This window comes from Carcharhinus amblyrhynchos, chromosome 7 (genome assembly GCF_965287045.1).
Source record: "Carcharhinus amblyrhynchos chromosome 7, sCarAmb.v2.hapA, whole genome shotgun sequence".
NCBI lineage: Eukaryota > Metazoa > Chordata > Chondrichthyes > Carcharhiniformes > Carcharhinidae > Carcharhinus > Carcharhinus amblyrhynchos.
Genome location: NC_137330.1, coordinates 20,886,558 through 20,899,943, shown reverse-complemented (window position 1 = coordinate 20,899,943; position 13,386 = coordinate 20,886,558). Strand labels below are relative to the sequence as shown.

The 13,386-nt window shown below is 42.3% G+C and overlaps 1 protein-coding gene across 1 annotated transcript in view; it reads left to right on the top strand.

Moving 5' to 3' along the window:
• Nucleotides 1-12,428, top strand: part of hcrtr2 (hypocretin (orexin) receptor 2) — a 66,606-nt gene extending 54,178 nt beyond the window's left edge. The window contains exon 7 of the mRNA XM_080193173.1: nucleotides 12,226-12,428. Coding sequence (XP_080049299.1) covers nucleotides 12,226-12,428 — 203 coding nt within the window. The remainder of the gene's footprint in view (nucleotides 1-12,225) is intronic.
• The last annotated feature ends 958 nt before the right edge of the window (nucleotides 12,429-13,386 follow it).

Here is a 13,386-nt window from a genome sequence, read left to right as displayed (position 1 = left end):
TGTCAGAAAGAACACCTCTGCTGTCTCCGACCTGGTGCTATAGCACCATTTACATGCAGGGGGTGAAGGCCGCAGAGGCTTCACCTTAATTCCCCATTCAAAATCACAACACTAGAGGGGACTGAACGATCCCTCCAGGGAGTAGGAAAGAGCAGTTGGGACTGTTTCCAGCTATCATACCTGTTCCCAAGGTGGGACGACAATCACTCACTGGGAGGATTCTCATGGAGGGCCAGGTTCACCTCTAATTACGGATGTCAGACAGACTCTCAAACCACTGGACCAATCAGAGGCTTTTCAGCTTAGAAGGAGCAGCAGGGTGTCATGAAAGGTAAGTGAGAGCGAGGGCATTTCAAGATGGGAGAGTCCTCTCTCCAACTTTAAAACCTTTGAATGTAAAAATGGCTTTTGCAGGCAGAACACCACTGAGAGTATGTGTTGAGGGGGGAAGGGTAGAGGAATCCTTCCCACAGGATATCCTGTACCCAGATCGGCAATTGGCATTTCTAAGCTTGCCTGGAGCAATAGCATTCCTGGTGCCCGTCTCCAGAAACCTGTCTGACCTCTGCTGCCTACAAGAACCTGGATGTCAAGTGGAAATTCCCATCTGACCTTCTGTAATTGGCTTCCATTCTCAATGAGTCTGATAGTCTATCCATTGGAATGCAGATAGGTAGTGAAGTCATCTCCCAATCTCTGCCTTCACAAAAATATCCCGGAAGTGGGAACGGAACTGGGGAATTAGCGCGCCGATGAGCCAATAGCAATACTTTTAGCAGACCCCACCTGCCAATCTCCTGTTGGAGCCCCAGCGGCTACTGATAATTCAGGCCAGATTTTGTGTTTAACTTTCTGCTTAACTTGAGACACAGAACTTTCTGACTGACAGACAAGAGTGCAAACAACTGAAACAAGGTAACCACCTGAAAACAAGTGAGTGAAGAAAACATGAAAAGAAGTTTTAAGAAAAGAGAAACAAGGAAAGCAAGGAGAAAGTTTGAAGAGAGAACTTCAAAAAATATTGAACCATTTTGTATTCTCCAACACTTCAGAGGTATGATGAATGTGAAGAGAGGCCAGTGAATTAGCAAAGGATTCGCTGATGTCAGAAGATATACTTGAAAAGTACTTTGCTTCAGTGATTACAAACGAAAGGGATATGCAGAAAGTAGTAAATACTAACTTAATTAAAAGAAAGCTGTGAAATACTATAATGCAGATTGGAAAGCCATTAAGATCCTTAAGGTGTCCAAAGTACTTGGACCTGACATGGTACATCCAGAGATTATGTAAGAAATGGGGCCCTTCAAAATTATAGATTGGGCTTCTACTGAGTGAGTCTGGGAAACGATATGTAGATGTTTTAGTCACTTTGAGATCAAAAAGGAGGTATTGGGGTTCTTGAGAAACATTAAGGTAGATGAGTTCTCAGGGCCTGATGGGACATACCCCAGAATACTGAGAGAGACAAGAGAGGAAATTGCTGGGGCCTTGAGAGAAATCTTTGTATCCTCACTGGATACAGCGGAGGTCCCAGAGGATTGGAGAATAGCCAATGTTGTTCCTTTGTTTAAGAAGGGTAGCAAGAATAATCCAGGTAATTACAGGCTGGTGAGCCTTACATCAGTGGTAGGGAAATTATTGGAGTGGATTCTTCGAAACAGCATTTATTCCACTTGGAAGTAAGTGGACGTATTAGTGAGAGGCAACATGGTTTTGTGAGGGGGAGGTCGTGTCTCACGAACTTGATTGAGTTTTTCGAGGAAGTGACGAAGATGATAGATGAAAGTTGAAAGTGATGATTGAAAGTTGTCTACATGGACTTCAGTAAGGCCTTTGACAAGGTCCCTCATGGCAGACTGGTGCAGAAGGTGAAGTCGCATGGGATCAGAGGTGAGCTGGCAAGGTGGATACAGAACTGGCTTGGTCAAAGAAGACAGAGCATAGCCGTGGAAGGGTGTGTGGCATTCCTCAGAAATCAGTGCTGGGACCTTTGCTGTTTGTAATATATATAAGTGATTTGGAGGAAGCTGTAATATCCCACCCCAGGTCCTATCCCTGTAGCCTGATGTATTTACCCCACTATTCCCCCTATAAACTACACATCTTGGCACAATAAGGGACAATCTACCTAACCTGCATATCTTTGGAATGTGGGAGCAAACCAGATGAAACCCATGCAGACATGGGGAGAACGTGCAGACTCCGCACAGACAACAATCCAAGGCTGGGATTGAATCCAGGCCCCTGGTGCTACAAGGCAGCATTGCTAACAACTGTGTCATGGTGCCACCCCATTTAGATGATGGGTCAAGAGAAAACTTCAGCTAGAATCCAAAAACCTTTGTTGTTGATATTAATTGGTCCCAAGGTCTGGCTTTCCTGAGTGCAGCCCACACTGACTCCAATATCTCAACATGTGCTTGCAAGGAACTGTAGCAGTGAACCTCATAGCACATACTAGCTTGTGCCACTATATGCTTTCCCCAGTTTCTGAAAGATGGATTGATTATCTATATGATGTTACTAGGTGAATTGCAAATCAACAAAGTGGCTTATTTTGCAACTGTTCTGTGAAACATCAGAGTGGCATTTAGAATAAATCTCTCTGTTCTATGAATTCATTCACTCTCATTTCTAAAAGGATAACATGTTACAAACCTAAGTATTGCCTTATTTCCAGTGATACTGATTGGCTCAATTTCAAATGTTGCACTACATATGTTGTTTTTTTTGCTCCCTTATTCGGTGGTTTAGGTTTTCAATAACTCGAGTCATATATCAAGAATTCCCTTGAACTCCCTTGAAGAGATGGATGTTCCGCAGGTCACAAAGTCAGTCACATGTAGTTCCTTCTTATCAGATCAGCAGATCCGTTTCTTTAAAAAGGTAGAGTTGGAATAGGAATTGGGCAGGGATAGCATTTAGATTAACAGTCTCCAGAAAATTATAATTTTTATAGTTATGAATAGGATATGATGTCACTAGGCATGATACTATGCATCATATCCAATTCATAACTTTAAAAATTATAATTTTTAGTTGGAGGGTGCTACTGACAAGGTCTAACAACTTGATTAGCACCCTTATCCATCACCTTCAGCATTCAATCCCTCTATCACAGTGATTGCACTGTGTACCATATACAAGATGCAATACAACAACTTGTCAAGGCTTTGTCAATAGCACCTTCCATTTACAACTGGGTAGGTCAGTGCTAAACACCTGATCATCTGTTTGTTCTTTCCCTCAATATAGTTTAGACTTTTCACTGAAAGAGTGGGAAATGGGGATAAGTCAATAAGCTTTCAGGAGAATATAATGTGACTCATTTATGTCACAAAGACTTAATTGGTGTCTCAAAAATCACACAACAGCTATGTAATATAAATTCAATGCTTGATTGGTCAAATTTCACTTCCAGAACCTAAAACCCCACCTTTCATTTTCAAAAACAAACTTGTAATATTTAACCAAGAATTAATTTTGATGGGTGGTTTCCACCACTTACACTGCCCAACCTTATCACAGGTGGCTATCTAAATTAAGCAAATGCCATACACCATTTCCCAGTACCGTGAGTTAATCACAAAGGCACTGCTTATACTGTATTAAGCAGGCTAGCTCTTTTAGGAAGTGCAATCCCCATAATTACTGATCTTATAACTAGCTTGCTATTTTACCATTTATCACAGTAAGAAAGTCCTTTTGCATTTTCTAAAATTACCAATTCACCCACGTAATTCATTCAAAATTCCCTGTGAATATTGGGAAGTGATTACAGAGTCATAGAGGTTTACAGTATGGAAACAGGCCCTTTGGTCCAACTTTTCCATGCCATCCACATTTTATCATTAAGCAGTCCAATTGCCTGCATTTAGCCCATTTCCGTTTATACCAGTCTTATCCATGTAACTGTCTAAATGCTTTTTAAAAGACAAAATTGTACCTGCCTCTAGTACTACCTCTAGCAATTTGTTCCAGACATTCACAACTCACTGTGTGGATAAATTTGCCCCTCTGTACCCTTTTGTATCTCTCCCCTCTCACTTTAAACCTATGCCTTCTAATTTTAGACTCCTTACCTTTAGGAAAAGATGTTGACTATCTACCCTATCTATGCCCTTCATTATTTTTTAGACTTCTATATGACCACCCTTAAGCCTCCTATGCACCGGGGGAAAAAAAAACAATCTATCCAGCCTCTCCTTATAATTCAAACCATCAAGTCCCAGGAGATCCTAGTAATTCTTTCCTGCATTATTTCTAGTTTAATAACCTTTCTATAGTAGGGTGACCAGAACTGTGTACAGTATTGCAAGTGTGGCCTTAAAAATGTCTTGTACAACTTCAACAAGATGTCCCAACTCCTGTATTCAATGTTCTGACCAATGAAACCAAGCATGCCGAATGCCTTCTTCACCACCTTGTCCACCTGTGACTCCGCTTTCAAGAAGCTATGAACCTGTACTCCTAGATTGCTTTGCTCTATAAATCTTTCCAATGTCCTACCACTGAGTAAGTCCTGCCCTGGGTCGATCTATCAAAATACATCACCTTGCATTTATCTAAATTAATCTCCATCTGCCATTCATCAGCCCACTGGTCCAACTGATCAAGATTCCATTGCAATCCTAGATAACCTCCTTCACTGTCCACCATGCCACCAATTTTGGGGTCATCTACAAACTCACTAATCATGCCTTTTAAATTCCCATCCAAACCAATAACATAAATGACAAATAACAGTGGACCCAGAACTGATTCCTGAGGCACACCACTAGTCACAGTCCCCAGTTTGAAAAACAACCTTCCGTAACCAACCTCTGTCGTCTTCTGTCATCAAGCCAATTTTGTATCCAATTGGCTACCTCACCCTGGACCCTGTGAGATTTAAACTTATGCAACAACCTACCATGCAGTCAGTGCCTTATCAAAAGCCTTTCTTAAACTCCATGTAGACAATGTCGACTTCACTGTCTTTATCTACCTCCTTGGTTACCCCTACAAAAAACTCAATCAAATTTGTGAGATATGATCTTCCACTCACAAAGCCTTGCTGACTGCCCCTAATCAGTTTTTGCTTCTCTAAATGCCTGTAGATCCTGTCTTTCAGAATACCTTTTAACAGCTTACCCACTGTAGACATTGTCCATTGGGGATGGTATCTTTAACTGTTTAGGGTGGAAGCTGGAGAAGTGGAGCATCTTGAGGTTATCTGTGGTACAGCGAAGTGCTGAGGTGACCATCCTTGATGGAGATGTGTGAGTCCAAGATGCACCGGATTCTATGGACAAGCCCTCCTTATACACAGGATCTGCTCAGATGAGGAGGATAGCAACAGACACCTCCAGACGCTGAACGATGCCCTCATCAGAACAGGATATGGTGCTCGACACATCAATCAACAGTTCCGACACGCCACAGTGAAAAACTGCACCGACCTTCTCAGAAGACAAGCATGGGACACGGTGGACAGAGTACCTTTCGTCATCCAGTACCTCCCCAGAGAGGAGAAGCTACGACATCTTCTCCGGATCCTTCAACATGTCATCGATGAAGATGAACATCTCACCAAGGCCATCCCCACACCCCCACTTCTTGCCTTCAAACAACCACACAACCTCAAACAGACTACTGTCCACAGCAAACTACCCAACCTTCAGGAGAACAGTGACCACGACACCACACAACCCTGCCACAGCAACCTCTGCAAGACATGCCGGATCATCGACACAAATGTCATCATCTCACGTGAGAGCACCATCCACCAGATACACGGTACATACACTTGCAACTTGGCCAATGTTGTCTACCTCATACGCTGCAGAAAAGGGTGTCCCGAGGCATGGTACATTGGGGAGACCATGCAGACGCTACGACAACAGATGAATGAGCACCACTCTACAATCAGCAGGCAAGACTGTTTCTTCCTGTTGGGGAACACTTCAGCAGCCACGGGCATTCGGCCTCTGACCTCTGGGTTCTCCAAGGCGGCCTTCATGACACACGATAACGCAAAGTTGCTGAGCAGAGACTGATAGCCAAGTTCCGCACGTATGAGGACGGCCTCAACCAGGATCTTGGGTTCATGTCACACTATCTGTAACCGCAATGGCTTGCCTGGGCTTGCAAAATCTCACTCACTGTCCTGTCTGGAGACAATACACATCTCTTTAACCTGTGCTTAACACTCTCTCCACTCACATTGTCTGTACTTTTGAGACTTGATTACCTGTAAAGACTCGCATTCTAACCATTATTTTGTAAATTAAGTTTGTGTCTTTATATGCCCTGTTTGTGAACAGAACTCCCACTCAGCTGACGAAGGAGCAGGAAACGCTCCAAAAGCTAGTGGATTTTGCTACCAAATAAACTTGATGGACTTTAATCTGGTGTTGTGAGATTTCTTATTGTGAAAATAACAGCAGGGCTAATGATACTTGGTGTTTTTTATGATAAGTGGCAGAGCATGTTCAGGAGACAAGCAGATACACTGTTAAATGGGAATATGTAAAAAGAATGCTGTCTGAATTATCACCTGCTATTAACTTCCAAAAAATGGTAATTGGGCCTTAATCCCCCCCTTTTTGTTAATGGAACTTGCTCTATTTTTGCCTGTAAATTGCTCATTAAACTTGCCACAGAAAACCATCTAACTCTAATCCCAATGTCATTAAACCTTGTTAATGATGTGATAGGTTAAGAACTGACAATAAATCCACCCAAGGCTGAAAATTGACTATAATAATGGAGTCTCTCGTGCCTTCAGATGTCAGAGAGGAATTTTCAAAAATAGTAAAATTTTAAATGTTAAGCTCATTTTTTCTTTACTTTTCTCTCCTCTCTCTCTTAATCCACACTTTCTTCCCCACATTGTTATTTTAATTTGTTTACTCTAATTCACCCTATTTCTTATTGCTATCATTGTTCATTTCCCAAACCTTAATTCTGATTGGGTAACAAGATAACCTTGATGTTTTCCCTATTCACAGAGACCTCGGATGCACTTTTAACAGTTCAGACAATTTTATAGGAAAAATAGTTTGGAGCTGAAGGGTGCAGGGTCAATGTTAGACAATAACAGACACCATTAGAGTCCCTGCAACAGCAATATTTAACCCAATAATTTTCCATTCTGGAATCATTCACTGCAGAAAAAGAAGCCGTGATTTAAATAACTATTATTCTATTTACAATTTTCTCTGGTCGGAATATTTCTTCAGTTAGTTGTTTGTAAAAATGATCATAAAAGTAAAAATATTTAAAAACTAAAATATCAAATTTATAAAACTGGTCAAATCCTATCAGTTGTCCATTAACTTTTGCTCATTAAGAGCTATTGTCTCTTTGTGCCTAACTTCTGCCTCTTTACTGAAGCTTCCATTCTTGAGGTGCTGATGACTTGCATCTTATTCCCTTGGATAATATGACCAACATTAACAAAAGATCCCTAGATGATGGAGATTGCAGGTTTGGGAGGTGCAGTTGAAGGAGTTTCGGTGAATTGTTGCAGTGTAGTTTGCTGAGCTCGGAGAGCCGATAGTTCCCCATTGCTTTTTAGAGTCAATTTGCCAACTAATTTTCCTCTTATTGAATATTTGTTGTGATTATTTGAAATTCTACATTCTTGTATTTGTCCTGATGCGCGAGAATGAAAAGCTTCCGCAGCATATCTCCCTTTTCAGCAATATTCAAGATATTTGTTATAGAAGACACGATTTCAGCTGGTTTTGGGTTGTGCCTGCCCACTGGTGGTCATATGGCTGCCATAGCGATAATTCTATAACACATACATTTTTTTGATAGAGATTTGAAAACAGTTTCATCTCTCCAACTCTTTCCTGACAGTACTGACTCAGTTACCAATCCACAGTCACCTCTGTCTCTTGAGTATCTTGTCTAATTACCCATTCTTAATGTGGAACCCAGAGCAGGAAGTGTCATTCGTTCATGTCCACACACACGCTCAATCTCACTTTGTCCTGTATCAGCATTCAAATTGATCTCAATGCTATCCTATCTGGATCAACATTCAAATCCAATACACTTTGTCCTGGTTTGTCAGCATTTGAATTAATTTCACTTTGTCCTGTATCAGCAATGGAATTGATCTCATTATCTCACTTACCAGCATTCAACAATTCTCACTTTGTCCTGTATCAGCATTCAAACCAATCACACACAAACACATTGATTTGATTGCTGATACACAATATACATTAACGATTTAAAGAAGGAACTGAAGATATTGTTGCTAAGTTTGCAGATGATACAAAGAAATGTAGAGGGACAGGTAGTATTGAGGAAGCAGGGAGGCTGCAGTAGGACTTCGACAGGTTAGGAGAGTGGGCAAAGAAGTGACAGATGGAATACAAAGTGGAAAAGTGTGAGGTTATGCGCTTTGGAAGAGGAATGGCGGCATAGACTATTTTCTAAATGGGAAAATGCTTAGGAAATCAGAAACGCAAAGGGACTTGGGAGTCATTGTTCAAGATTCTCTTAAGGTTAACGTGCAGGTTCAGTTAGCAGTTAGGAGGGCAAGTGTCATGTTAGCATTCATGTCAAGAGGGCTAGAATACAAGAGCAGAGATGTACTTCTAAGGCTGTGTAAGTCTCTGGTCCAACTCCATATGGAGTATTGTGAACAGTTTTGTGCTGACCTTGGAAAGGGTCCAGAGGATGTTCACAAGAATGATCCCTGGAATGAAGAGCTTGTCGGATGAAGAAAGGTTGAGGACTCTGGGTCCGTGCTCATTGGAGTTCAGAAGGATGAGGGGGGATCTTACTGAAACTTATAGGATACTGTGAAGCCTGAATAGAGTGGATGTGGAAAGGATGTTTCCATTCGTAGGAAAAACTAGAACCAGAGGGCACAACCTCAGGCTAAAGGGACAATCCTTTAAAACAGAGATGAGGAGGAATTTCTTCAGCCAGAGAGTGGTGAATCTGTGGAACTCTTTGCCACAGAAGGCTGTGGAGATCAGGTCATTGAGTGTCTTTAAGACAGAGATAGATAGGTCCTTGATTAATAAGGGGATCAGAGGTTATGGGGAAAAGGCAGGAGAATGGGGATGAGAAAAGTATCAGCCACAATTGAATGGTGGAGCAGACTCAATGGACCAAGTGGTCTAATTCTGCTCCTATGTCTTATGGTCATATAGGACAAGTGATTGTAATTAAAATGCTGATAAAGGATAAGTGATAGCAATTAAAATGTTGATACAGGACAAATGATAGCGATTAAAATGCTGAAACAAGAGAAAATATGATCAATTTGAATGTTGATCCAAACAGGACAATGCTTAGATTGTTTCAAATGCTGATAGAGAACAAAGTGAGAACGATTCTAATATTTATACAAGACAAAGTGAAATTGATTTGAATGCTGATACAGGACAGAGTGAGAATTGTTGAATGCTGGTAAGTGAGATAATGAGATCAATTCCATTGCTGATACAGGACGAAGTGAAATTAATTCAAATGCCATACCAGAACAAAGTGTAATTGGTTTGAATGTTGATACAGACAGGATAGCATTGAGATCGATTTGAATGCTGATATAGGACAAAGTGAGATTGGTTGGATGTTGGTACTTGATGCAATGATATCGATTTAGGGTTTAGTCTGCAGGGAGCAGTCAGAGGGTGGAGTAGCAGCTCTGAGAGTGTATAAACTAACTTACCTCAGGGCTCTGTGGCCTAGTATGCAGGGAGCAGTCGGAGGGTACAGCAGAGCAGCATAGAGTGAGGATATAAACAAACATACCTCCAGTCCAAAGATGTGCGGGTTAAGTTAGTTGGCCATGCTTAAATTTCCCCTTAGTGTCCTGAGATGTGTCGGTTTGATGGATGAGTGGGTGAAATATGTAGGGATATGGGGGTAGGCTCTGGGTGGGATTGTGGTTGGAGCAGACTCGGGCCAAATGGCCTCTTTCTGTACTGTAGGGTTTCGATGATTTCTATGAGGAATCCACACCCTAGCCTGCAGGGAACAGTCCCAGGGCTCAGCAGAGCAGTGCTGTGAGTATATAAACTAAGTTACCTTGGGGATTGTGGCCTTGACTGCAGGGAGCAGTTGGAAGGCAGCACTGAATGTGTATAGACTAACTTACCACGGTAATGTGCAGCCTACTCTCCAGGGAGCAGTCGGAGAGCAGGTCAGCACAGTGAGGATAGAAACTAACTTACCTCAGGGATCTGCGGCCTAGTCTTCAGGGAGCAGTCGGAGGGTGGAGCAGCGGCACTGTAGGTATATAAACTAACTTACCTCGGTCATCCGCAACTGAGTCTCCAGGAAACAGTCGGAGAGCAGAGCAGCACAGCGAGTCCAGAAATTAACTTGCCTCGAGGACCTGTGGCCTAGTCTCCAGGGAGCATTTGGAAGGCAGAGCAAAGCAGCACAGAGTGTACATTACAACAAAAAAACCCTGGAAAAGTGGTGTCACAGGAAAGCTGTGACCTAATTGGCTGGTAGGAAATCTGTGCTAAAATCTAAAAAACACAACAAAACTAATTAATGAATTAATTAACTAAATAGAGATGGCTGTCCGGGTGATGTGCTGTATGTTGTGGGAGCTGGCAGATTCCATTGTGACCTGCAGTGACCCCATCTACAGCATGTGTTGATTCTCAAAGAATTTCGTCTCAGAATTGATGAGCTGGAGTCCGAGCTTCAGATGCTGCAGCACATCAGGAAAGGAGAGAGAGTTACCTGGATGCTTTGTTTCAGGAGGTGGCCTTACCCTGTAGATTAAGTACCTCCAATTGGGTCAGTGTTCAGGGACAGCAGGGTGTGACTGCAAGTGAGACAGGTAGAGGAGTCCTGAATTCAGGAACAGAGGAGCCTCAGCTCTTGATCTTATCCAACAAGAATGAGGTACTTTCTCCCTGTGTAGATGAGGTAAAGGGCTGTAGGGAGCTGACTACTGCACCATGGAAGCCATTCACGAGGGAGGAGCAAAAAAGACAAGTGGTAGTTATAGGGAATTCCATAATTAGGGGGATTGATATATCCTTTGTAAGCAGGATCGAGCATCCTGCATGGTATGTTGCCTAACTGGTGCCAGGATGAGGAACACCTCTGACCAGCTTGAAAGGATAATGTAGAGGGAGGATTTGGTTGTTGTGGTCCACATTGGGACAAATAACATAGGGGATTATCAGGCACTAGGAATTAAATTAAAGACAGGTCCTCAAGGGTGATAATCTCTGGATTTCTACCCAAGTCATGTTTGAATTGACATAGGGATGAGAAAATTAGGGAAGTAAACATGTGGCTAAAGGAGTGGTTTAGGAAAGAAGGATTCCATTTTGTGGGGCATTGGCATCAGTATTGGAACAGAAGGGATCTGTACCATTGGGACGGTCTTCACCTGAACTGATCTGGGACCAGTGTTCGAATGGGGAGGATAAATAGGGTGGTCACAAGGACTTTAAACTAGCAAGTGGGGGGAAAGCGAAGGGTAAAATAATGGGAAGTATAATGGTTAATGGAAAGCAAAGCAGTAGGTTAGCATATGGTGAGGAGGGTTCAACTACATGGTAAATTATGAAATAAGTTAAAGTGAAGGAGAATTTAGGAGATGCTATTAATGGAAGTGTTAGGATTCAAAAAGGTGTAAAAATTAGCATAAGGACACTTTACCTAAATGCTCATAGCATTCAAAACAAGGTAAATGAGCTGACGGTACAAATCATCATGAATCTCAGGGTAGAAGGGTCTAGAGGGCACAGATTTAAGGTGCAAGGGGCAAGATTTAAACGAGATGTACGAGGCAGATTTTTTTACACAGAGTAGTGGGTGCTTGGAACTCATTGCCTGGGGAGGTAGTGGAAGAAGATACGGGAGTGACTTTTAAGGGGTGTCTTGACAAATACATGAATAGGATGGGAATAGAAGGATATGGTAGGAGAAGGGTAGGGGGTTTTCGATCAGTCAGGCAGCATGTTCGGTGCAGGCTTGGAGGGTCGAAGGGCCTATTCCTGTGCTGTAATTTTCTTTGTTCTTTGAATGAGTATGATTTAGTAGCCATTACAGGGACATGGTTGAAGCATGTTCAGGACTGGGGGTTAAATATCCAGGGGTATCAGATCATTTGGAAGGACAGACAGGAAGGTAAGGGAGGTGGTGTAGCTCTGATATTTTGTCTTTGTCCAGTTGGTAATAACTTCAGTTAGCTGTACAGCTGTCAAAAACAAATTTAACATTCTTGCTCTCTTTAAGGCAAATTCCGAGAGGAGTTCAAAACCGCGTTCTCTTGTTGTCTCCGGATGGACCATCAGGCTGAGGAACGACTCAGCAGAGGTCGAACGAGTACCGAGAGCCACAAATCTTTAACCACACAGGTCTGCCACTTTGATAATGTTTCCAAAACTCCAGAGCAGGTGGCACTTACAAATGTGACAACATCCCAGGCCTTACAGTGATCTTACTGCAAACAACATCTGCTAACAGTGACAATATTCGCAACATTCATCTCAGCATTGAAGTAAATCATAAGATTCAGACCAAAGTCTTGTTTCTGGGATACCAGTGTAAACTTCAAAGAGTGAATGTAATTTGTGTTGTGCTAGGTGACTGTCTATTTTTGGAATCGTAAATTGAATCAGGAAAATGCCACTTCACAGTAGGGATGACACTTCCCCATTATGTTCAGTGTTTGCAAACCAGCATCCCATCTCTGATCTCCCTTTCTCCTCCAAATTCCTTGAAGTTGCTGTTGCCTCCCAAATCCATATTCACCTTTCCTGGAACACTTTGTTTTGAATCCCTCCAATCAATATTCCACCCCCACCTTTGCACTGAAACAGGCTCTTATCAGAGTCACAACTGACATCCTCTCTGACGAGAGCTCTCGTCATCCTTCTGGGGCAGCACTGCTGCCTCACAGCTCCAGGGACCCAGGTTCGATTCCACCTTGGTTGACTGTGGACTTTGCATATTCTTGCCGTGTCTGGGTGGGTTTCCTCCAGATTCTCCGATTTCCTCCCACGGTCCATAGGTGTACTAGTTGGGGGTAGTTTAGCATGGCCAATCCACCTAAGTGTTCAAGATGTGTAGATTAAATTAAACAATTTCATGTCTAATTTATTGGAAAAATGTGTGAAATTACAGGAATAGGGCAGGGGAAAGGGCTTAGGTAAGATACTTTGTCAGAGGATCGGTGCAGACACGATGAGCCAAATGGCCTCTCTTGCATTGTAGGGATTCTATGCTTTTATTCTATGATTCTCAATCTGTTTGCCTCCTATAATGCCTCTCCACTGTCATTCAGCTGGGTGGAACTGCTCTTGTGTGGTTCCATTCTTGCTTGTTTCATTGTAGTTGGAGAATCACTTGAAATGGCTTCTCTTTTAGTATCAAATGCCTTTTAGAAGTCCATGT